Source organism: Nelusetta ayraudi, unplaced genomic scaffold (genome assembly GCF_046127955.1).
Source record: "Nelusetta ayraudi isolate G7.1 ecotype Tasmania unplaced genomic scaffold, CSIRO-AGI_Nayr_v1 ptg000006l, whole genome shotgun sequence".
Taxonomy (NCBI): Eukaryota; Metazoa; Chordata; class Actinopteri; order Tetraodontiformes; family Monacanthidae; genus Nelusetta; species Nelusetta ayraudi.
This window is the reverse complement of record NW_027466056.1, coordinates 5562819-5586694: the sequence shown is the minus strand read 5'-3', so window position 1 is coordinate 5586694 and position 23876 is coordinate 5562819. Positions and strand designations below refer to the sequence as shown.

The 23876-nt window shown below is 49.0% G+C and overlaps 1 protein-coding gene across 2 annotated transcripts; it reads left to right on the top strand.

Moving 5' to 3' along the window:
- The first annotated feature begins 1800 nt into the window (after positions 1 to 1800).
- Positions 1801 to 23388, top strand: LOC142882445 (semaphorin-5B-like). 2 transcript variants are annotated; one of them, XM_076017202.1, is made up of 22 exons: positions 1801 to 1971; positions 6678 to 6865; positions 6961 to 7060; positions 7153 to 7198; positions 7338 to 7400; positions 7502 to 7600; positions 7684 to 7897; positions 11171 to 11456; positions 12448 to 12583; positions 12652 to 12859; positions 13760 to 13967; positions 16329 to 16446; positions 16980 to 17164; positions 17256 to 17399; positions 17491 to 17638; positions 18322 to 18547; positions 19395 to 19616; positions 19710 to 19889; positions 20656 to 20805; positions 21932 to 21967; positions 22267 to 22478; positions 22575 to 23388. In XM_076017202.1, the coding sequence occupies exons 2-22, from the start codon at positions 6715 to 6717 to the stop codon at positions 22737 to 22739; spliced, it is 3297 nt and encodes a 1098-aa protein (XP_075873317.1). In that variant the 5' UTR covers positions 1801 to 1971; positions 6678 to 6714; the 3' UTR covers positions 22740 to 23388. The 2 variants fall into 2 exon arrangements, with proteins under 2 accessions (XP_075873317.1, XP_075873310.1); XM_076017195.1 differs by having other exon boundaries at positions 17491 to 17641.
- The last annotated feature ends 488 nt before the right edge of the window (positions 23389 to 23876 follow it).

Genomic DNA, 23876 nt, shown 5'->3' with positions numbered 1-23876 from the left:
TAGTGTTGTAGTATTGGAGATTGGTGTTGGTCTCAGAACCACTTTTTAAGGGTCTTGGTCTCGTCTCGGACTCAGAGGCCTTTTTAGTCGGCTTTGTCTCCATCTCAGACTGGACAGACTCTAGATTTTTGATCAAGATTCAGCCAACACTGCAACGACACGTTGATAACGGAAAAGAATCCAGCTGCTGCCATTTTGCACTCTGTTTGTGATACCCAGAGTGACACCCTGCCCCCTTATTACTAGTAAATTTAATTTTTTGAAAGATTGAAAATGGTTCAAAATAGTTAGCAAAGTAGCAAAATGGTAAAGAAAATTATGAAAAGATACCTTGCTGAAAAGAGATGTTGCAGCTTCATTTAGAAGCAAACATGAATTATAGTGTTAATCTTTTTCTGTTTTATTGTTCATTTTCTCTGCAATGAACTGCCGACTTGTCCAGGGTGTCACCCTGCCTTCGCCCTAAGACAGCTGGGATAGGCTCCAGCAGACCCACGTGACCCTGAATAGGAATAAGCGGGTATAGAAGATGAATGAATGAATGTTCTTTTTCTTATATATATTAAGTATTGGTCTTGTCTTGGTCTCGAACCCCAAATGTCTTCTTCATCTGTGCAATCCAAAAAATCCAACCAAAAAAAAGCCATAAAATTCTGTCTATATTCCATTTTCCACAGAAGCCAAGGATTTCTGGAAGGTGCGCAGTAGCTTACACCCCGCTCGTGCTTTTATTAATTCACCATCAGTCCAATGAAGGTCAAGGTTCAATTCTTGCACTAAAAAACTGTTTTTTAGGCCAAAAAGAGCAACCGCCACTAGCGCACAACGGTTGTCATCCAATCAGAGGTGGCGGTGATCGACTCTGCCTGGAACCCATCACACGCTGCAGATGACAGCGGGGCTGTAAAAACAAGAGCCGGAGAAGGTCGGCCTGGAGTTTTGTACAGGAGAGGAGCCATTCATCCTCTCGGCAAAGCTGTTTTTTCTCCCCCTCCTTTCCCTTCCCTCCCCTCCTGCTCCGCCGGGCTGGGAGAGATGAATGTCCTGCTCTGTTTGGGATGAGGCAGGGAAGTGTTATTTGTCTCTTATGCTCCGCCGGGCGCGCTCCCCCTCGGCCGGCTGTGATTTATTAGAGCCATTAGCATCCCACTTTGGCCACGTCAGATTAGCCGCCACTTCATCTCGTCGGTGGCACCTGTCATATTTCCCCCTCCTGTCCCACCGGTGAATTTAAGGAAGCTAAAACCGAAACAACGCAAAAAGCGAACCCTCGGTCGGTTAACATTTCAATTATTATTAGATCAGTCCGCTTGATAAGAAATTGCAATTTTAAATTAATCTGAGCGTCCAGATTTGTGCACACCAGTGGCCAGTAGGAGGCAGCAGCGCAACCCAAAGACGAGCGACGAGTTTCAGAAACGTCTGCAAGTGCAGATGCACGCGTTTTTATGTGAGCGTGAAATATTTATGGTGAGCTTGCTCACACGATTGAAAAAAACTGCAGGTGATTTAGAGCACACGCACACACTCGACAGACATCCCTCTCCATTCAGAGGAAAGTTTTCCTTGCACAAATAGGAAAGCTTTGCTGCCCCCCTCCTCTATTCTCCTCCCCTCCCCTCATACACTCCCATCATACACCCCCTTCACCACTCCCCCCCCCCTCCTGTTTTCCCCTCCCCTCCCCTCATACACTCCCATCACACACCCCCTTCACCACTCCCTCCCTCCGTCCCTCCTTCTCTCCCCTCCCCTGCCCTGCACACACGCACACACACGCACACACACACTCCAGTCAGCGTGCCACTGTGTGCTGGTGTGCAAACCAGGCGCTCTCTCACTCGTCTCCCTGCGTCCCTCCAGGCGAAGCCCCAGATGTCCGAGCAGGCTGTCTGACGCCAGGACCCTCCCACCACCACCACCAGCAGACCACCGCCAGACCTCCAGAATTCAGCTGGCCATGTGGAGCAAGTGAGTCCAGTCTGCCTTTTTCATTGTCTTTTCTACTTGTAGAAAGCACATGGATTCTTTGCTGACGGTCCTCTGCCAACCCCCCCATCACACTTTATTCTTTCTCTCCTCCTCTAACGATCCCTCAGTCTTCTGCTCCGCTGGCCTGAACATCTGGGCAGCGCTTCATTCTCGGTCATTTGTCGTCGCGCCGTCCTTTGTCCCGTGCCAGATGTGAGCACAGACACCTGCGTGCATGTGTGTGTGTGTGTGTGTGGCGCGGACTCTGTACCATGTAAGCGCCTGCAGTGTCACAGGCACGGTGAAGAAAACCTGTTGACGTTTCCAGTGCCAGACTTGCACGTTTACAAGTGAAGAATTCCGCTGTTTTTTGAAGGCAAAAAGGGGGATTTCACCCTGTGAGAGTATGACAGTGGTGTCAGGAAGGCAAGCGAGCATGCTAATAATTAATTGATTGATTCAATAATGCCAGCCGTGATACATGGCTGGAAGATCATAAGTCTTCAGGGCTGATTGCCTTCTGAATAGTTGTGTGATGGGATGGAGACGCGTTGAGGGGCATGAACAGGGATTATGAATGTTCTATTTTGTGAATAAAGAACTGATTTAAGGGGTGGACAAAATGCTGTCTGATCATATTTTGGTGCACACTCGCACTTTGTCTTTGCCTTTACAAACTTATCCTGTTGCCTCTATCCTATCCTATTGCATGTGTTTGGCCATTGGGAGGGCTCACCGACCCAGCTCACTCCACCGCACAGTTGGATTACTTCCTGTCCCTGTTTCTTTAGTTGTTTTCAGTGACATCTGGTGAAACAAAAAAGGAAAAACACAAATTGCCTCAGTGCTTTGAATGAAATGTTTCTCTCATGGTACATGGAACTACACACTCGAAGAAGTATTTCCAAAACCGTTAATATTTTGCACAAACTTGCGGCCGCACATACCGAAACCTTCTTCCCTCGGCAATGTTACTTTAGCACCAATGGAGAGTGTCGAGAACTGTGTCACACCCCCTCTCACCCCCACCCAGCTGTGCGGCGAGGGTTGAGAGATAGGGAAGAGCAGGCGGGGGACGGGGCTGCAGCTGCAGGGCCCTCTTTAGGATTCCTGCTCCCTACCTCCTCCTTCAACCGGGGCCAAAGCCGGCATCATTAGCCTTGGCAGATCACCCGAGCGGGGGCCCATTGTGGCGCGGCCATGGCACGTTAGCGCGTCTTTTTTCTTCTTCTTCTTTTTTTTTTTACCTCCCGAAACTGTGGCTAAAAAACCTCAGTGGTCCATTCACTGGCGAAAGAGAGCGGCCATTGGCAGATAGTTGGCAGGTCGCACAGAGGGGGCCATTCAAAGTGGTAGGAAGGAGCTGAGAACACCGCTTTCGGAAATGGTCCTCTGTGAATATTTTGTCGGGGTGGGGTGGGCCGAGGCGGGGGAGAGAGGGGCAGACTTTGGATGCCCTCGCCGTGCCCGCTCGCCCGCCAGCGAGTGACTTCGCCTTTGTTTCCGCCGTCGCTCCCTCCCCTCGCCCGGTCGGGCCGCGGCCGCGAGTCGCCCGGGGTGTCATGAGGTGTTTCCGTTTGAAATCTCGTTCTGTTTCAGTGAAGCGAGGGTGGAGGGGAGGAGGTAGCTTGGATGGCGTCCAAGCGCGAGACGGGGTTCCGACGAGTGGGCCAGTGCGCAGGTCAGCCGCTGGACGGGACCTCCCTCAAGTTTTGTTTTCAATTTCTCGAAAGGGGGCGAAATCACAAGACACGCCATTACTTGGGATTAATTTCCCCGTCTCTCAGCAGGGCACCCGTGGTTGCCAGATCCTGACATATTCCTCCTCGGTGAAAGACAAAAGCGGACAAAGCTTTTTACCCATCCTGACAGAGAAGAGGGGAGGGGAGGCAAAGAGAAAAAGAACTGTTGCGAGTTCAGCAAGATTAGCGGCCACAAAAAAGAGGTTCATCCAGGCCTCAAGAAAGCCCAAACGTCCCTCTGGTCCAGTTCTTGCAGACACAGAGCCGTCGGCAGTGCCTCGAAAAGGCCACTTTTAGAAGTGAGGAGGTCGGCAGAAATACTTTAACGCCTCAAAGTTTGGAAATTGCAAACATTGCTGCCGGGAATTAAAAAGTTTAAATCAATGTGTGAAAAACACGAAATTCTCTTTAAGCATAAGTTTCATTTAGCGTTTAAGTTGCACAAGTGAACTGCACTCCGAGTGGTGATATTCACTCCCCTCCCACTCAACCAAACCCTTATAATCTTACTTCGCAAAAATAAGTTGTTTGTTCGCCTCAAATGTAATTTTTGTGTGTGTTTGGCATCAGAAGTCTTCTTTCCTCCTTCTCCTCCTCCTCCTCGTGTATATTTTTAGCCACGGAGATCGTAACTAGTCAAGCGGCGGGGTGATAAATGTCAGGGTGAAATAGGGAGCCGTGCAAACAATCTATATATGGGCATCATTCCCTGGCCAGCAGGTCGTTTAGCAGCGGGAGTGATGGGACGATGCTATTGTACAATTGTCCAGAGTCGTTTCCCAAAACCTGCTGGATCCTCAAGACGCGCAGCTTCACATTTGTTTTTGTTTTTTTTACCGCCACTTCCTTTCCGACCCATGCTGAAGGAAATGTGCAGAGGTGTTTTTTTTACCCCCTAAGTCTTGGCAGTGTTCTCCTCTCACACAGGTCACATGCTTGCCTCCCCCCCAGTCTTCCTGCTGCGTTTTTCCCCCTCCATTAGTCCAAACATACAGACAGACAGACAGGGTCACATGAATTGGACCCTCTGTTGTTGTTGTGTTTTTTTTTGTTTTTTTTTTTAACTCTGGGCAGGTTGTAAAGTTCCTGCTGATGTTTTTCCAATGGGTGGGGGAGTCTGGGGGTCCTCCACGATTTAATGCATTTTATCATAAATATGACTCATACAAGTCATGCTCGATTTGGTTCATTTGAACGCACCAAGGACACGCCAGGACACTTTCTGTCCATGCAGTCTCCCTTTAACATGGTCGATAGGCACATAATTGCATTGTGGATTAAAGGGCTTTGATAGCTGAATAGATTCGGCTTTTGCTTCGCTGCAGGTTTCAGCCTGCTGACAGAAGTTGAGCTAATTCTCCTTGGCTGTGCCTCAGAAGGACATCAGAATGGCTCTCACTTGGAAGATTCCACCTTCAGATGTGTGCTTTCATCTCTCGGTGAGACGAAGATGCAGAAGTTTGCTGCGGATGCGAGAGAGAGCAGCAGCGGCAGAGCGTCGTTTTGTGCCTGTCCCGTACTGCCGAAGCCTTTAAAAACACATGGAACTTGAGTCACTCGTTCTAGGGGGGTTCAGCAAGCAGATTTCTTAGTCTGGGTCCTGCCTACCTGCACGTCCAGGTAGCAGGAAATGAAATTTCAATCAAGTTCATCCTGCTGTGCTAAATTACCGCAGCCTTCTCAAAGACTCTTTCACAGGACAAGAACACTGAGGCGACATCCAGTCAGGACGCTGCGCTTGGGCTTCCAATTGAGTTAAGCCAAGCCAGCGCGTGCGTAATGTTTTCATAGAGCTCCGCGATTGGTCGAGGGGCTACACGCCCCCACATGGGAACTTTGAAGCGAGCTCTGCACGTTGAAAAGAAAAAGCAACGCACATGTTGTCACATGTGCTTGCGCATCCTTCTCTCTGACCTGCACGTCCGTTTGTCAGATTTGTTTCAAAATGCACACGGATCTCAGGCGTGCACGCTCGGCGAGTTCACAATGAGTTTAAACGTGTCCTGGAAACCGGTGGTGTCAACTCCCCGAGCAGATTTGACAAATGTGAATGGATCCCGATGGCGGGACAGAACAAAAAGGCGGCTCATGTAGCTCACGGCTCAGAGTTCACAACCTCCGCCTACCGCCTCCCTCTCTGGCTGACGACTCCCCCACTCCCATCCTCTGGGGCTTTGGCTCTGGGCCCGGGGGTGCTCGTCCCTGAATGGCTCCCCTCAGTCAGAAAGATCCCTGTTGATGGCACCCTCGGTTGGAGCGCTGGCATCAGAGAGGCCGGCGGCTCTGGCCCCCCTTTCAGGTGAATTAGCCGTGACCGAGTCCCACTGACACCAAAGGACGGGGGAAAGTGGGGGGGGAGGGCGGGGAGGGCGGCTGGACCCCCAGAGACAGACAGAAGTGCTGCTCAGTTTGGAGGGAGATGTGCAGAACTCTTTATTTCCATGGACAAAAAGGAAGAATCCGTCGATCGGTTTCAAAGCCGTCCCCCAACCTCCCCTCCACCCTAATCATTCATGTGATTTTCCATATTGGTCACATGATGAGACAGCGAGAGTGACTAGCTGCGCTTCCAAGACAGTTTTTCGCAAACTAGAAGCGATATTTCTAAAATTTCGACAAGGCACAATTGCGATTTGCAGGCGCTTCTATTGAATGGTGTGAAGCGCAAAAGCCGTAATTCTCATCACATCTCGTGGTGAACGAGATTTAATGAGATATCTCTGTAAACCACCACATGAGAGCATCAAAACCTTTTAGCCATATTGGAGTGGTTTTTCCAAGTTTAGGTGTTTCCATGACCAGTTTTTTATTGCAATATTTAGGTTTTGTGCAATTCTAGGGGTCATGGAAACTCAGCTACTGTTATAGGCTTTCAGGCCTCGTCCGTCACAGTTAGAAGTTAGGAAGCATCTTCCCAATTGGCTCCCTCAATTCTAAAGTTCCAGCTTGTTATTTTTCCCACAGGTGTTTCCTGTAGGAGGACTTGGATGCGGTTGTAGCCATGGTCCCATCAAGGCCAGGGCAGCGTTCAGCCTCCCTCCCCTGCGGCCTCCTGCTGCTGGCCGCCTGTGTTTCGCTGTGCCGGTCTCAGGAGCCTCGCGTCAAGCCCGCAGACTGCGACCGGAGAGAGCACCCGGTCGTCTCCTACCGAGGTGAGAGCTCCATCAGCGGGAACTCGGCCATGTCTGACCAACTAAGTCCTAATCGCCCCATTTTCCCCTGTTCTCTTCTCTCCCTCTGGATTCAGGGTTGAGGCCGTGGGTGTCTGAGTTCTCCCACCCGGGAGTGAAAGATTTCTCCCAGCTGGCCCTGGACCTGGACGGAAGCCAGCTCCTCGTAGGGGCGAGGTAGGTTTTCAGTCTACTTGACTCGAGGATCCCCCCCCAAGATGAACGAGCAGATTCATTGCGAGAAATATCCTTTTTTCTTTTTTTGTTAGGAACTTCCTGTTTAGGCTGAGTTTAAACAACGTCTCGTTGATCCAGGTAACCACACGCACAAGGATTCATCTGCAAAAAATATAGATTTCTGCTCACCTTAACGTAGCAGGCATGAGAAATAGGCTGAAGTGGCTAATTTTGAGCAAACTGCTCTTTTAAGAGGTAAACTGACCTTGTTTGGCAGGCGACGGAATGGGCCCCCGACGAAGACACAAAGCGCTCGTGCCAAAGCAAGGGCAAGTCGGAGGTCTGAGACACAACATCATCCCCTTCACTTTCATTAGAAATGGAGAAGATGTCAGTTTGAGATGCGTGTGCGTGTTTTTGTGTGTGTGTGTGTGTGTGCAGGAGGAGTGTCAGAACTACATCCGGGTGTTGCTGTTGAGCACAGGGAAGCTCTTCACCTGCGGCACCAACGCCTTCGCCCCTGTCTGCGTCACCCGCCAGGTTGGTATCAAAGTTTTGCTGGTTTCCTTCAGGTCCAAACTCCATGACACCTCTCTGCCGCCACCCTCCCCTACCACCATCAGGTCGGCGACACCAGTCGCGTGCTGGATACGGTGAACGGCGTGGCCCGCTGCCCGTACGACCCGCGCCACAACTCCACCGCCATGCTGACGGAGCGCGGCGAGCTCTACGCCGCCACCGTCATTGACTTCTCAGGCCGCGACCCCGTCGTCTACCGGAGCCTGGGCAACATGCCGCCGCTGCGCAGCGCCCAGTACAACTCCAAGTGGCTCAACGGTGAGGGCTAACACACTATCATGGTTTCATTTTTTACTTACCTAAATGATTGCAACAGTCTATGGGCTTCTATCGATCCTTCGCAATCTGTCCGAGCTGTATATAATGCAGAAGAAATTCTTGAGATTGATTTCCCCACTCCAACTCCCAAGAACCTTCTGCACCTCTGTTCAAATAAAGTATTCAATTGTTGTCTGTCGATTAAACGTAATGCATTACAGATATGTATCTTCATTCTCCTCTTATTACCTTAAATGCAGTTTTTTTTACTCTTTCCTCTGATGTTCATCAGTACCCAACTAGAAGAAGAAATGATGTCAGTCTCCCACACTGTCAAATGCCAATTGCCAAAATTGCATTATCTTCAAAGACACTACTTTGCCTTTGTCACTAAAATCTGATTGAACTTGAAAAGTTAAATTTGAACTCTTTGCAAGTTCAAGTTCCAAATGATTTATTATCTTTATTGCTGCTGCTTTTCTCTTGTATTTATCCACAGTATCCACACCAAAATTATTATTACTGTTTATTATTGTTCATTCTATATTTCCCCTAAAGTTTGATTCACCATGAATATTTAATTTTTAGATGGGAGCGGACTCTGTATAAGATAAGATAAGAGAAGATAAGATAAGATAAACCTTTATTCGTCCCACGACGGGGAAATTTAGGTGTTACAACAGCCAGAAGATAGGGCAAACAAGAATAAAGTGAACAGAGCGTATAAAAATAACTGAATAACCTAAAATAGTGCAAAACAGTATAAAGTAAAAAAGTAAATAAACAAGAGCCTGTACAGAGAAAAACAGTGAAAAATATGCGCAGCTGAGTAATTATTGCACGTTATAAATAGATGGAGGGTTATTGCATTTAGTCCGGTTTGGGGAGGTTATTGGTGTTGATTATAGAGTCTGACCACTGCCGGAAGAAAGGACCTGCGGTATCTCTCCGTGAGGCACCGCGGGTGAAGAAGTCTGTCACTGAACGAGCTTTCCAGTGTTGTTAGGGTCCCCTGCAGGGGGTGGGACGTGTTGTCCATCAGAGAAGATAGTTTAGCTATCATCCTCCTGTCAGCCACCACCTCCACAGGGTCCAGCGGGCAGCCCAGGACAGAGCTGGCCTTCTTCACCAGCTTGTTCAGTCTCTTCCTGTCAGCAGCAGAGATGCTGCTTCCCCAGCAGACTACTCCAAAGAAGATGGCTGATGCCACCACAGAGTCAAAGAAGGACTTAAGAAGAGCCCCCTCCACTCCAAAAGACCTGAGTCTCCTGAGCAGAAAGAGTCTGCTTTGTCCCTTCTTGTAGAGTGCAGTAGAGTTGAGTGACCAGTCCAGTTTATTGTTCAAGTGGATACCCAGGTACTTGTAAGATTCCACAATCTCAATGTCCACTCCCTGGATGTTTACCGGTGTGGGGGGGGGGAGCTTGCGTCTTTTGAAATCCACCACCAGCTCCTTGGTCTTTCCTGCGTTGAGCTGGAGGTGGTTTCTCTGGCACCAGACTGCAAAATCCTGGGTCAGTTCTCTGTACTCCGTGTCGTCCCCATGGGTGATGAGGCCAACAATGGCAGAGTCGTCAGAGAACTTTTGCAGATGGCACTTCGCTGAGTTGTGGGTGAAGTCTGCAGTGTAGAGAGTGAACAGGAACGGGGCCAGAACCGTACCCTGAGGGACCCCCGTGCTGCAGATGATAGTGTCCGACTGACACCTCTGAGCCCTCACGTACTGCGGACGATCAGTGAGATAGTCCAGGATCCAGGCCGTGAGGAGGTCGTCCACTCCAGAGTGCTCCAACTTGCCCCTCAGAAGCAGCGGCTGGATGGTGTTGAAGGCGCTGGAGAAATCAAAGAACATGATCCTCACAGTAGCCCCAGCCGTGTCCAGGTGAGAGAGGGCTCTCTGAAGGAGGTAGATGACAGCGTCATCCACCCCGATGCCAGGTTGGTAGGCGAACTGCAGTGGATCCATCGATGGTCTTACCAGGGGTCTCAAATGACCAAGAACCAGCCTCTCCAGGGTCTTCATCAGCTGCGATGTCAGCGCCACCGGCCTATAGCTGTTGAAGTCCTTTGGGTGAGGGGTCTTTGGCACTGGTACCAAGCAGGATGTCTTCCACAGCTCTGGTACCTTCCCCAGTCTCAGGCTCAAGTTGAAGATGTGTCCCACTATCCCGCACAGTTCCTCTGCACAGGATTTGAGGAGCCTTGAGCTTATGCCATCTGGACCTGCAGCCTTCCTTGCCTTGCACCTTCTCAGCTGTGTCCTCACCTGGCTAGTTGAGAGGAACAGGGGAGCACAGGGGGTCTGGATGCAGAGTGTTGTTGAACAGGGGTCAGTTGAGGTGGGGGGAGGGCCAGTCACAGTTACAGTAGGTAGTGGGGGTTGCAGCAGTGGTAACTGGACAGGGGGTGGGGTGGGTGACTGGTCAAATCTGTTAAAGAAAGTGTTCAGGTCGTTCACCCACTTTAGATCCCCCTCAGACTGGGTGGCAGGTTCCTTGTAACCAGTGATGGATTTCAGGCCCTTCCAGACTCCGCAGACGTTGTTCTGCTGCAGCTGTTCCTCCATCTTCATCTTGTATCTGTTTTTGCCCTCCCTGATCTTCCTCCTCAGCTCCCTCTGCACAGTCTTTAGCTCCTCTTTGTTGCCCGACAAAAAGGCCCTCTTCTTCTCCTTAAGCAGAGCCTTTATGTCGGGTGTAATCCAGGGTTTGTTGTTTGGGAAACACCGTACAGTCTTGGTGTGTACGATGTTATCCACACAGAAGTTAATATAGTCCGTAATGCAGTCAGTGAGGCTGTCAATGTCCTCCCCATGAGAGTCACTGAGTTCTTCCCACACCGTTGTGTCGAAACAGTCTTTCAGAGCCTCCACAGACTCCTCAGACCATCTCTTAACAGTGCGTGTGACCACTGGCTGTCTGCGGACAAGAGGTTTGTACACAGGCAGGAGACGTACCAGGTTGTGGTCAGATCTTCCCAGGGGGGGGAGAGGTGATGAGCTGTATGCCCCCTTGGTGTTAGCATACAGTAAATCCAGTGTTTTATTGTCCCTGGTGCAGCATGTGACATACTGGGTAAATGTGGGCAGAGTGGAGGACAGAGAGACATGGTTAAAGTCCCCAGAGATGAGAAGAAGGGCATCAGGGTGCTGCAAGCCCTTTGGACTTCCCTTCCCTCCCAGCACTGTATTTTACATTACAATTTTATTTATTTCATTGATTTCTTCTTCATCTTCTTCCTCTTCTGCTTCTTCTTCCTGATCTCCTCCTGCAGAGCCCCACTTCGTCTCCGTCTACGAGATCGGCCGCTTCGCCTACTTCTTCCTGCGCGAGGCTGCGGTGGAGAACGACTGCGGCAAGGTGATCTTCTCACGGGTGGCGCGCGTCTGCAAGAACGACATGGGCGGCCGCTTCCTGCTGGAGGACACCTGGACCACGTTCATGAAGGCGCGGCTCAACTGCTCGCGCGCCGGCGAGATCCCCTTCCACTACGACGAGCTGCAGAGCACCTTCTACGTGGCAGAGCAGGAGCTGCTCTACGGGATCTTCACCACCAACGTGTGAGAGACGTTTCTCCAGGGGGGGTTAGAGTTTCGATTTTGGCTCCGCTGGTTAGCGTTAGTAGTTACTGGTTAGTGGCGTAATCTCTCCGGGTCGGAGGGTGGAGAGACCGTGCCTCAGGTGGAGGAGTTCTATCGGGGTCTTGTTCACGAGTGAGGGAAAGATGGAGTGCGAGATCGACAGGCGGATCGGTGCGGTGTCTGCAGTGATGTGGTCGCTGTACCGGTCTGTTGTGGTGAAGAAGGACCTAAGCCAAAAGGCGAAGCTCTTGATTTACCGGTCGATCTATGTTCCTACCCTCACCTATGGTCATGAGCTTTGGATAATGACCGAAAGAACAAGATCACGGATACAAGTGGCAGAAATGAGTTTCCTCCGCAGGGTGGCTTGGGGGGTCCCGTAGAGACAGGGTGAGGAGCTGGGTCACCCTTAGGGACAGGGTGAGGAGCTGGATCACCCTTAGGGACAGGGTGAGGAGCTGGGTCACCCTTAGGGACAGGGTGAGGAGCTGGATCACCCTTAGGGACAGGGTGAGGAGCTGGATCACCCTTAGGGACAGGGTGAGGAGCTGGATCACCCTTAGGGACAGGGTGAGGAGCTCAGTTACCAGGGAGGAGCTTGGAGTAGAGCCGCTTCCTTCTCATCGAAAGGAGCCAGTTGAGGTGGCTTGGGCATCTGTTTGGGATGCCTCCTGGACGCCTCCCTGGAGAGGTGTTCCGGGCATGTCCCACTGGGAGGAGACCTCGAGGAAGACCCAGGACACGCTGGAGGGACTACGTCTCTCGGCTGGCCTGGGAACGCCTTGGGGTCCCGCCGGATGAACTGGAGGAGGTGACTGAGCCCAGGGAAGTCTGAGCGTCTCTGCTGAGACTGTTGCCCCCGCGTCCCGACTCTGAATAAAGTGGCATAAAATGGATGGATGGATGGATGGATGGATGGTTAGTGTTACCCTTGCATTGTGATGCCTGACTTATGATGTCACGTTTTCAGAAACAGCATCTCTGCCTCGGCCGTCTGCGCCTTCAACCTGAGCGCCATCACCCAGGCCTTCAACGGGCCCTTCCACTACCAGGAGAACCCGCGCAGCGCCTGGCTCTCCTCCCCGAACCCCCTGCCCAACTTCCAGGTGACTTGCAACGCCATCCATCCAAGGTTCCCATGCCGTCGCTCACCGCTAACCCTGCTTCTCTGCAGTGCGGCACGCTAGACGAGGGCGGCCCTGGAGGGAACCTGACCGAGCGCAGCCTCCAGGACGCCCAGCGCTTCTTCCTTATGAGCGACGTGGTCCAGCCGGTCACCGTCAACCCGTTGCTTGCCCAGGATAACCTGCGCTTCTCCCGCATGGTGGTGGACGTCGTGCAGGGCCGCGGTGCCCGCTACCACGTCATGTACATCGCCACTGGTGAGACACTCATAGTTGCAGCTATGGAGCTTCCTCCCACTTGGTTTGTAGTAAAATGAAAAGGGTCACCTTCGAAGAGACCCTGACACATTTTTAGCTCCGATCCAATGGAATGTTGAAAAATCAATCATCTTTTGTCGAGTAAATTTTTTGTTGTTGTTGTTCGCATTGGTTTTAAAACATCTGGTCTCAAGAAAAAAGCATGGTTCTGGAAACGGTATCGAAATTGGCAAAGTGTCAAAAGGATTTGGAATGGTACCAGCCCCCAGTGGGTTGGAGTAAAATTTAAAGATTTGACCTTTCGCTGACCCTGTCTAGCTCTCACACAGGGCTCTGAAGGCACATTGTATTATATCTGCTAAATATCACTCATATACTTAAAAAAAAGAGCCTGAGAGCCCTTTTAGCCTGAACTATGGAGCTTCCTCCCCCCCAAACGTCGTCAAATTTTTGAAGCTTGACCTTTTGCTGACCCCGTCAAGCTCTCACACAGTGCTCTGAACGGAACTTGTATCGTACCTGCTAATTACCAGCTGTATTTAAAAAAAAGAAAGAAAAAAAGATCTATTTTACCTTTTTACCCAGAACTACGGAGATTCCTCTGCCTGAAGCGTCGTCAGATTTTTGAAGCTTGACCTCTCGCTGACCCTGTCGAGCCCTCACACTCTCACACAGCGCTCTGAGGGGAAATTGCATTGCATCTGCTAAATATCAGTTGTGTGTTTTGAAAAAAAGGAAATGAGCTATTTTACTTTTTTAAGCAGAAGTACAGAGTTTCCGACCATTTGAGTGTGGTCAAATTTTTCAAATTTGACCTTGAAAGCGCTTACAGAGTCTTTTACAGAAAGCTTCTAAATATCAGACGTGTATTGAAAAAAGGGTGTATTTGACCTTTTTCAGAGTATGGCACCATCCTTAAAGCTCTCTCTACCACCGACAAGAGCCTGCAGGGCTGCTACCTGGAGGAGATCCGGATCCTCCCCGAGGGCCGGATCGGTCCGGTCCGGAGCCTGAAGATCCTCGGCAGAGACCGCTCTCTGTTCGTAGGCCTTGACGACCGCCTGGTGAAGCTCCCGCTGCAGCGCTGCTCCAGCTACCCGACTGAACGGTGAGACTCATGAAGAGCCTCCTCTGTCAGGACGGGACAATGAGAGGCGCTGTTACAGACATTTATAGGCCTCACACACACACACACACACACACACACACACACACACACACACACACACACACACGGCAGAAATTTCTGATATTCCAGACACTGAGGAGGTTATTTTTTGCCCAACATCTGCGTCGTTTCCAAAGTTGCAGCCAGATTGTGAGCGCAAAATAGATGCATTATATCCCAATGCAATCAAGCAGCTGCAACTCAGATTGTCATGCAGAATTTTGAAATGGCATTATGAGGTTAAAAACACAAATGCAGCTGTAGCACCGGTGTCACACCACTAACTGCGCCACTGGACCAATTCTAGGTTCTAAGGAGTGGAGAGCAATAATTAAAGCACAGAGACCGTAACTTTGAGTGCAAAAGGCTGGCATGTTACTGAACACAATGTAACATGAAAAATACAGTACAAACAAACCCCAAAAATACCCTGCAGGTTTCAGTAGGTAAGTGCAACAAAAGAAAAAAAAAATCACCCTTTCTTTCCCTCTTTTAGTTCAACTAAGGTATTTAGGTAAAGCTATTTTAAGGTAAGTTTAATTAGTTATTTAGTTTCCTAGGTTTGACCTATTTTAGAATTCCTATTTTAATCTCTGAGTTAACTCTTTTTTTTTTTTAACTCAGAGATTAGGCAAAAGAAAACCTTTAATTCAAAGTTCAGTGGACCACACATTCAAAATCACATTCAAGAGATGAACAAAACAATCAAAAGTCTGATACTTTAAATCAACTCAAGTAGTTCAAGTCCAGTCAACTTCAGTGAACTTCAATCAGTTATAATTGAAGTTAAAAAATAATATCTTTTTTCAATTCAGTAGAAGAAGGAAAACAAAAATTCAGTTTGATTCGAAATTTTTCTTTCACTCCCACCACTCTGGCAACGAGTTACCGGACTTCCTCACTGCTCTGATGGAGAAGAGAGAAGGTGAAATCCAAATCCTGGGTGTGGCTCGCCATCTTGTTTCAGTCCATACTGCAGCACACTGCAGTCAGTCCTTACTCCGTCCGAATCCTCGAATCCAAGCATAAAAACCTGACCCGCATAGCCGGTCATACACAAAATAAATACATTTAAATCTCCGGATTACACAAACAAAACGGTTCAGTGTCTCTCTTCTCTATTTCACAGTTGTAGCATTACTGCTACAGAGTTTTTTTCCCTAATGGCGGCGGAGCGATTCCTTTTAACTCGCCGCTCTGTCTCCGGCAAAAAACTACTCAACACAGCTCACATTTATACAGCACGCATACAGTCTTACAACCTTCACAATCATAATAAACCCAAAACATTAACTGGTGACAGTTTGTGACAGAGCATTGCTCTGTAAACGGCTTCTGACGAAACGTTTCTCTGGACGCAGCCAAACTTTAGCATTAGCTGTCCGCCATTAAAAAAAACATAAACAGAACGACACGGTAAAACACAATAAAACATAGCATAAAACTCACCAAAACCGATGTGGCTCATTCCCTACACAGTCCCCGTCAGTTCGCCACCCAGGAAGGTTGTGTTTTATGAACTCCAAATCTACTTTCCGACTCGTCACTAATGTTTTACCGCTCGTACCGCTCGTTCTCCTCTCTGCTGTCTCCCTCGGTCTGTGTCGCTGTCGCTGCAACGTCACACAGGTGCGTTTGAGGTCGCTTGCCCTTAAAGGAGCAGTGACAGAATTCCCTGTACATCTTTTTAATCTTTTACATTAAATCATTGTTTTAAATACATTTTTAATTAACCCATGAATGAATTAACATTAAATGGAACTTTTTTTTTCCTTTTAATTCTATTTTTTCAATTTTTGTAGATTATTTATTCCTATTTATATCACATATATCACATTTTTAACATGGGTTACACAGCAGCCAGACGAGGCACGAACACGATTAATCTTTGGCTGGCATACAAAAAAAACAACTTTCCTGCCGGTCCGGGGTTTGTTTTTTTTTGTTTAACCGCGGCCGCTACTGGTTGAGTACACAGACCTGCCAGGGCAAACTGGAAAATACTTAAAAAGATTTATGAAGGCGGCGCCGTCGAGGGGGAAAAAATGAAAGGCTTCACGGGTTTGAGTTGCCAAGTCCAAATGGCCCATAATAAGCGCTGACAAAGACGATTACGTTAAGAGCTCTTTGTTCTCCCGGTGGCTCGTTTGAGGCATTTTCACGAGTTTATCAAAAGCCAGAAGAAAATGCTGTGAATGGGGAAAGCGAAAAAAAAAAAAAAAAACGCTGCCTGGCCTCCTGCCAGCGCCGTTTGCAATCCCCGCCGCTGACCAAACTGTTTGTTTTTCTCCCCCCCGCCAGCCGCTGCCTGAACGCCCGGGACCCGTACTGCGGCTGGGACCACAAGCAGAGCCTGTGCACCACTCTGGAGGGGAGCTCGGGCCTGAACCAGTGGAGCCAGAACATCACCGAGTGCCCGGTAGGACACGTACACACACACACCGATTGACTTCGATACATTTTTGGCCCTGATCCAAAGAAAGAAATCCAAATTCCAACATCCAAGGAAGCCATTTTAGCGTCATAGTGTGTTTTCAACATCTAAAGTCGCGAGTGATTGGCTTTCACATTATAGAGGCGTGTAATAAAGACACTCGCAAACCTTTGTCTACATCAGAGTGAAATTTAGCATCATGCTAATGATTCTGAAGGGGCTCCACCTCATTAAGGTGGATTAAAATAAACAGGAACTGGAATGCAACAGGTTGGATTTGGAGCAAATCCTGATTTGAATCACTGGTCAAATGGAGAGTAAAGTTTTTGTTGTCGTTGTTCACATTGGTTTTGAAACAGCTGGTATCGAAAAAAGTTTGCCTGTGGAAACCGTCTCAAAATTGCCAACGTATCAAAAGGATTTGGAATGGCACCCAGCCACACACACGCACATGCACACCACAGAAGAACTTTCCGACTCTGACTCGGGCATTAACTTCTTTGTCCACCGCACCGCAGGTGAGGAACCTGACGCAGGATGGCGGCTTTGGCCAGTGGGCGCCGTGGCAGAGCTGCAACCAGGACGACGGTGACGGCTCCGTCAGCCGGTGCAGCTGCCGCTCACGCTGGTGCGACGGCCCGCCCGCTCAGTGCGGCGGCCGGGAGTGCGAGGGGCCCACCGTCCAGGTGGCCAACTGCTCCAGGTGCGGCCGGGAGTCGACTCTGAAGTTGTTTCGAACACGAAATACCATGAAAATGCAGTCACGTTATTCCCCCCCCAAACTTTGCCCCCAGGAACGGCGGCTGGACCCCCTGGTCCTCCTGGAGCCCGTGCAGCAGCAGCTGCGGAATCGGCTTCGAGGTGCGGCAGCGCTCGTGCAACAACCCGGCGCCGCGCCACGGCGGCCGGGTCTGCGTGGGCCAGAGTCGCGAGGAGAGGTGAGGCTCGGTCTCTTTAGCATCGCTGTCACACGGCACTGCAAGCCAAGAGGTGCAGCACCTCAGCGGGTGTGTTTCTTTCGTCTCACAGGCTGTGCAACGAGAAGAAGCCCTGCCCGCTGCCCGTGCTGTGGACGGCGTGGGGACCGTGGGCACAGTGTAGCGCCGAGTGCGGCGGCGGCGTCCACTCGAGAACCAGGAGCTGTCAGAACGGGAGCAGCTGCCCCGGATGCTCCTTGGTAGTGCGTTTGTACATGTAGGAAAATAAAGACAAAAAAACCCGCTGCTTTTAAACAGGGTTCCCTCTCATTTTCGCTGACAAAATTTCTAAATTTATCCATGACTTTGCTGCAACCTAGACTACCGTTCAGAAGTTTAGGGTCACTGACTCATTTCTGTATTGAACTCCATCATAACCAACTTGGTACCAAGTATCGACTGGAATGCTCTAAGAACATTACCAGTGCACCAAAATCAGCCAGGATGTGCTGAACACATATGGGTTGGTTTTGACTGTTGTTGCCTTGAATGTCTAATTAAATGTGTTTTTAGAAAATGAAAATGCAGTGTGCAATATGCAGCCATCATCTATAAAAAAAATAAAAAAAAACATTTCTAAAATAAAGCTTTGTATTATAATCACAGTTAGATGTGTGTGCTAAATCATATAAGAGTGAACAAAGCATCATGGTTTATATTTTGGTATGGTTTGGAATTCTCTTAATCGCTTTCAATTTGACATTGGAAATGGTTTTCATTAAACACCAGAATGTTCCCAGACTTGTTTAGTACATCTTCACTGATTTTCATGCACCCGGAATGACTGCAGAGCATTCAGGTTTATTATTTGGCTGTAATAGAGTTCAACGCAGTCGTATGCAGGACAAATACTGCTTTGAAACAATGAAACTCTGTTTCGCAGGAGTATAAGGCGTGCAACTTGGAGGCGTGCCCCGAGGTGCGCCGCAACACCCCCTGGACGCCATGGATGCCCTTCAACGTGAGCCGGGACGGCTCCCGGCAGGAGCAGAGGTTCAGATACACCTGCCGGGCGTTGCTGCCCGACCCCCAGCAGCTCCAGGTGGGCAAGAAGAAGGCGGAGACGCGCTTCTGCCCAGCCGACGGCTCGGGAGCCTGCCAGACCGACTGTGAGTGATGGCTAAGCCCTGTTTTTTGGGGGGTTTTTAAGTTACCACTTTACACGAAATTAACTTTTATATTTCGGGTAATCGGACCGAGCTAGAGGCTGCTGCTTGATGAAAACAGATACAGGTTCAATATGCAAATGATGGAAAAAAACACAATATCGTCCTCATAACACACACAGATGATAATCTTGAATTCATTTGAAGGTAAATTGTGTAATATTTGGATATTTTTAAGAACAAACAGCGACATCAAGTCGTAGATTGAAGCGCTCTTTCACTTTCGGGACCCCCTACCTTCCCTCTCCCGGGCTTGCCAGTGAACTACAGTGGCCTTCGAGCACAAACTTGGATACCTTGATCACCTTCTTCTTCGTTAGTTTATTTGAGGACATTAGCGCTCACCCTCAATACGAAACAGGCTGTCAGGCGGGCTGGATTGTCCATCATATTCTTATATACAGTACATATAAGAACCATTCTAAGTGTTGGAAAACCAAATTACTATTATTGCGCTGTGAGTATACATTTTTAGTTATGAATTTATGGGCTGAATTTTAAGCTTTTACCAATATAAAAATCATAGATTAAGCCACATTTTACAGAATGGACGTTCAGGAACAGAAGCAAGAAGCTTTTCATTATACAGTCGTGTAAAGGTTGATATTGCGCAGGAGTATCAGAGTCACAAGTCACACGTGCATGTTATTAGGATATAATTGGATTTATTTCCATCAGGCAGCTTTAACGAGCAGCAGAAAAACAGATCAATAAGACCCAATGAAAGACTCGCACAGGAAGTTGGAACAGTACATTCAATTACTGCATTGCGATGTTGTGCTCCTGGCAGCTCTGGTGGGAGACCTGGTGAAGACCAGCGAGCGGACCCTCTCTCAGCCCCAAGGCGTCCGCTGGGGATCGTGGGAAACGTGGTCTGCCTGCTCCCAGCGGTGCTCACGAGGCTTTCGCACTCGCAAGCGCGGCTGCCTGGGTGCCGAGGGCCGCACCAACCCCAACTCCTGCGTGGGCTCGCCAGTGGAGTACCAGGACTGCAACGTGGAACCTTGCCCGGGTATGCACTATTGAGACAGTTGGGTTCCTTCCTCTTCTCAGTTCCTGGAGCTCGTATATAAGGGTTCTGCTTTGCTCTGTTTACCTTGCAAAGTGAGCGGTGCCTGGTCCTGCTGGTCGCCCTGGTCCCAGTGCTCGTCCAGCTGCGGCGGCGGACACTACCAGCGTACACGAACCTGCGGCAACCCAGCGCCGGCCCACGGGGGGGATATCTGCATCGGCTTGCACACCGAGGAGGCACTCTGCAACATCCACACCTGCGAGGGCGTCGGAGGTATCAGGAGGGCGTTTGAATTTTTATTTATTTATTTATTTATTTATTTTTTATCGCTTTGCAGCAGAAGTTTTGTCATAACCGTCCGTACAACCCGCCGCTTATTTGCTCTAACACAGATGGGAAATCTCCGCCACACAGGGGATGTTGAATCAATATTGGCCTTGGATTGCGCACTGAAAAGCGGAAAAAAAACAACAAGAGAGAGCGGAAAACGGATGAAGCAAAGTTCCTGCGCATCGATGGAAACGTTGCAGACTCGATTTGTCTGCCCTCGTTAGCTTTCTGCTGGGTTCATTTACACTTGGGTCCTGCAAACAAAGCAATCCCATTAGGTGCGGGGTGTGAGGGGGATGCGGGGAGGGAGGGGAGGGTGGGCCGCTGACTGATGGTCGACGTTCGCCAAAACACTCGTAAATATGCAAACTTGGTGACCCTCCGCCTCTCCACCGGCCTGCTCGATTTGAATGCACAGTGCCGGCTGGGACGCATTCAGGAGCGACTTCCTGCTTCCTTTTTAGGGCTCGAGTAAAGGGACAATAAATAGGCCGTAAAACAGAGTCGACCAGGTTGCTAGGTTTCCATCGGCCTTGCGTATTTAATTTTAAATTATCGTAACTGCTCCACAGGTTTTTATCCTTTCTTCCCGCTCGTTAGCATGTTGTCCCATCTGTTGTCGCAGCTTCCGAGAGACCCCGGCTTGAAATCATCCTCGAAGTGTGTCTCTCTGTGGTCAGGATGTGTTTGTGTGTGCATTTTTCACTAGGCTGGGGCGCCTGGGCCGATTGGGGCGACTGCGACGACGAGGGCCTGCAGCACCGCAGTCGCCACTGCGGCGAAGACCAGGAGGCCGAGGCCAGCCTCTGCCAGGGCAACGTCACTCAGTCCAGGACCTGCCGACCTCACGAGGTGCCCGGTGAGCAGATCGGGGATAGCAGCCGCTTGAAATACCAAGGAGATGCTGGAGAAAATGTGTCCTTTTTTTGTCGTTTAATCATTTACAGCCTCTCTTTTTCCATGGCGGAACAATTAACAAAAAGTGTTCAGTAGGTTGTAGCTAAGAAAAACGCTGCTCAGGTACACAGGATGGACAAATATTTGACAGGGACGAAAAGAAGAATTCAGGAGTCCGGCGGTGTTCTGTTCGCGAGTAGCTGTGGAACGATGGTGTCGTTCACGCCAGACTTGAAGCGGGGTGCACCTCCGCGGCCGGCTCGCGCCACGCAGGAATCGTTTCGGCGTCTGCTCTATTTTCTTTCTAATGCTTTCTAATTTTCTTTCAAACACCTTTGCATCAGTACGTGATCTACGCCGTGAGTGGCGCCATATTATGACTTAGCGCACGCAACGCTCAACGTCATCCCGTGTGGCAGGTAGAAAATGTGATGTTGTCGCATGACTGACACTCCTCCAAGGTGGGGCGTGAAAGAGAAAGTTTGAGAACCACTGCCCAAGTCTATGGGGTCAAAAGTCAAGTTTGTCCTAGAGACATGGGACCACTTGCAGGTTCATTGGGATCCCTCAAGACACAGCCACGTCAAATTTGGGGCTTCTAGCCCATGAGGAACCCCGAAACCCTAACCCTAATTCCAGCAGTAACCCTAACCCTAACCCTAATTCCGGCCTTATCACTATCCCGAATGCCATGCAAGTCTATGGGGTCAATCAAAAGTCCTAGAGATATGGAACCACTTGCAGGTTCATTGGGATCCCTCAAGACACAGCCACGTCAAATTTGGGGGGAGGGGGGGGCGTGACTGAGAAAGTTTGAGAACCACTGGATTAGACTGACTTTATTCATTAATTTAAAACATTTTTGTAATTTTATACAGATATAATTTAACCTGAACAATCTTGAAATACACTATACATTCTAAGAATAAATCAAAACTAATTTGTCTACACTATAAAAAACTAAAAATGAAGTATGTGTATAAAAATATGTATTGCACTCCAAAAAAAATACTTGCACCTATGATTAAAAACTTTTTAATCGCAGTATTACCTTAATGGGCTAAAGCCTCTTGTCTGTCGTTTTCCAGTTATTTTACCCGGACAAGAGGATCAAACCTGCGGATGTGAGTGACATTCTATTATTCCACTATTGACAGAGTTCCTTTTTTTAATCATATATTTTAGTATATTTTTGATTATTTGAGAGACTTTAAAAGTTGGTTCAACCCCTTCGAATATCTTGACTCTCAGCTCTTTAATAGAAAACAGTTTTTTTCTTGCTTTTTTCTAGAGTATTTTTATTTTTTGGTATATTTTTACTTCTTTTTTTTTAGTATTTTAAAAGTTGGTTTGCCCCTCTAAACATCATGGCTCTCAGTTCTATAATGGAACGCTGTTCCTGTCCCCCCTGTCCGTCCTCCAGCGTTCACCTTGTTCCAGCTGGTCTCCGTGGGCCTGGCCGCCTTCCTGGCGGCCGGCCTGCTGTCTGCGCTGGCCTTCTCCTACTGCCACCACCTGAGCCGGCCGTCGGCTGAGTCGGCCGTCATCCACCCCAGCGCGCCCAACCACCTGGCCTACAACAAGCGCGGCAATGCGCCTGCGAAGAATGAGAAGTACATCCCCATGGAGTTCAAGGTGGGCCGCTACCTTGTCTTGTCTTGGTGAGTGTCTTCGTGCGAGAGCCAAACTGCTTATTTTCTTTTCCTGTGTATCCCTACGCCACCGCCGCAGACGCTGAACAAGAACAACCTCCACCACGTCAACGAGGAGACGTGCAACCACTTCCCGCCGCCGCTGGCCACCACCAACATGTTTGCCACCACCTACTACCCGCCGGGCCTCGGCAAGTACGACTTCCACCCGGACTCCCCCTGCAGGTCCTACCTGCACAGCTGAGAAGTAGGGAAGGCTGGGGGCGGGGCCAAACCCCAAGTGTCTCCACTCACTTTCTTCAAGCTCAATCCGGGACGGGTGGAGAGCAGAAAACTCGAGGCTCTCAAAGTTTAAAATAAATCATTACATTTCCTGCATTGAGCCCAAGTTTACTTTTTACACGTGAGAACTCCATTCCGAGGTTGCGACAAGGCAACCGAAGACATCCGAGACGTTGAGTGAACATTTCAACGCGAAGGATTCGCTGCCTGTCACCTACGACAGAGGTTTGCGTTGACTCTACGCTCTGCTCTTGAACATTTTGCAGCAGACTCAGAGTCTGCCATTTGTTGTTTGGCCTTCCCAAAACAACAATAACAAAACTCGTTTACCACAAGTACGAAAAAAAAAGGGAAATTGGCCGTCTCGCTCCAGTGTGGATCGACCTTCTTCTTACCGCAGCGACCTTGAGGTTGATGGATGTTGATGGGATTCCGGCGGACAGACGGGAGTTGTTCCGGAAGTCTTTCCCAGCAGGGGGCTTGAAGGACTCTCTCGAAACCCCCAAGACAGAGACCATACAGTAAATGGAGTGCATGTAGAATATGATAAATATAAAAGGATTTATGGCTTTGATTTTTCAATATTATGAGTGCAATGGAAAAAAAAAACACTGAAGAGGGCATCCGTGGTTAACATGCCTCACTATGAAATGTATAAAAAAAAAATGAAAACAAAGTTCTGTATGTATGTTTACATTTGACAGCACAACAGAATATAAACTACATTTCCAGGACGATTCTGCAACAATAGCACTGTTTTTTTTTTCTCTCCTTCTGTGTGAATTCAGGTCTTTCCCACAGATAACAACTGCCTCTGCTGGTATATATATGTGTTGCTTTGGTGCTCGTGATGTTGAACTTGGGGCTCAGACATGAATATACCATATGCATGTTTCTTCAGACACAGCCACATATTGTTTTCTGTTGGTGTTGGTCGAGGGTTTTGAAAAAAAAGAAGAAAAAGAAAAAATGCGAGTGTGTAAATGGTCCTGACAGCCGCTTTTTATTGTCTTACTCGTTGAGGCTAAACCCAGCCAACGTGGCCGTCAGTGTGCCGTCACAGTCGCTCGGCCAATTTGTTTTGCTCCCCAAAAGACAC

Bases quoted from the DNA above. Each gene is read 5' to 3' on its own strand.
- LOC142882445 (XM_076017195.1), top strand. From the start codon at position 6,715: ATGGTCCCATCAAGGCCAGGGCAGCGTTCAGCCTCCCTCCCCTGCGGC. The intron at 7,061-7,152 runs GTAGGTTTTCAG...TTTTTTTGTTAG, and splicing joins CAGCTCCTCGTAGGGGCGAG to GAACTTCCTGTTTAGGCTGA. The intron at 21,968-22,266 runs GTGAGTGACATT...TCCGTCCTCCAG, and splicing joins AGAGGATCAAACCTGCGGAT to CGTTCACCTTGTTCCAGCTG.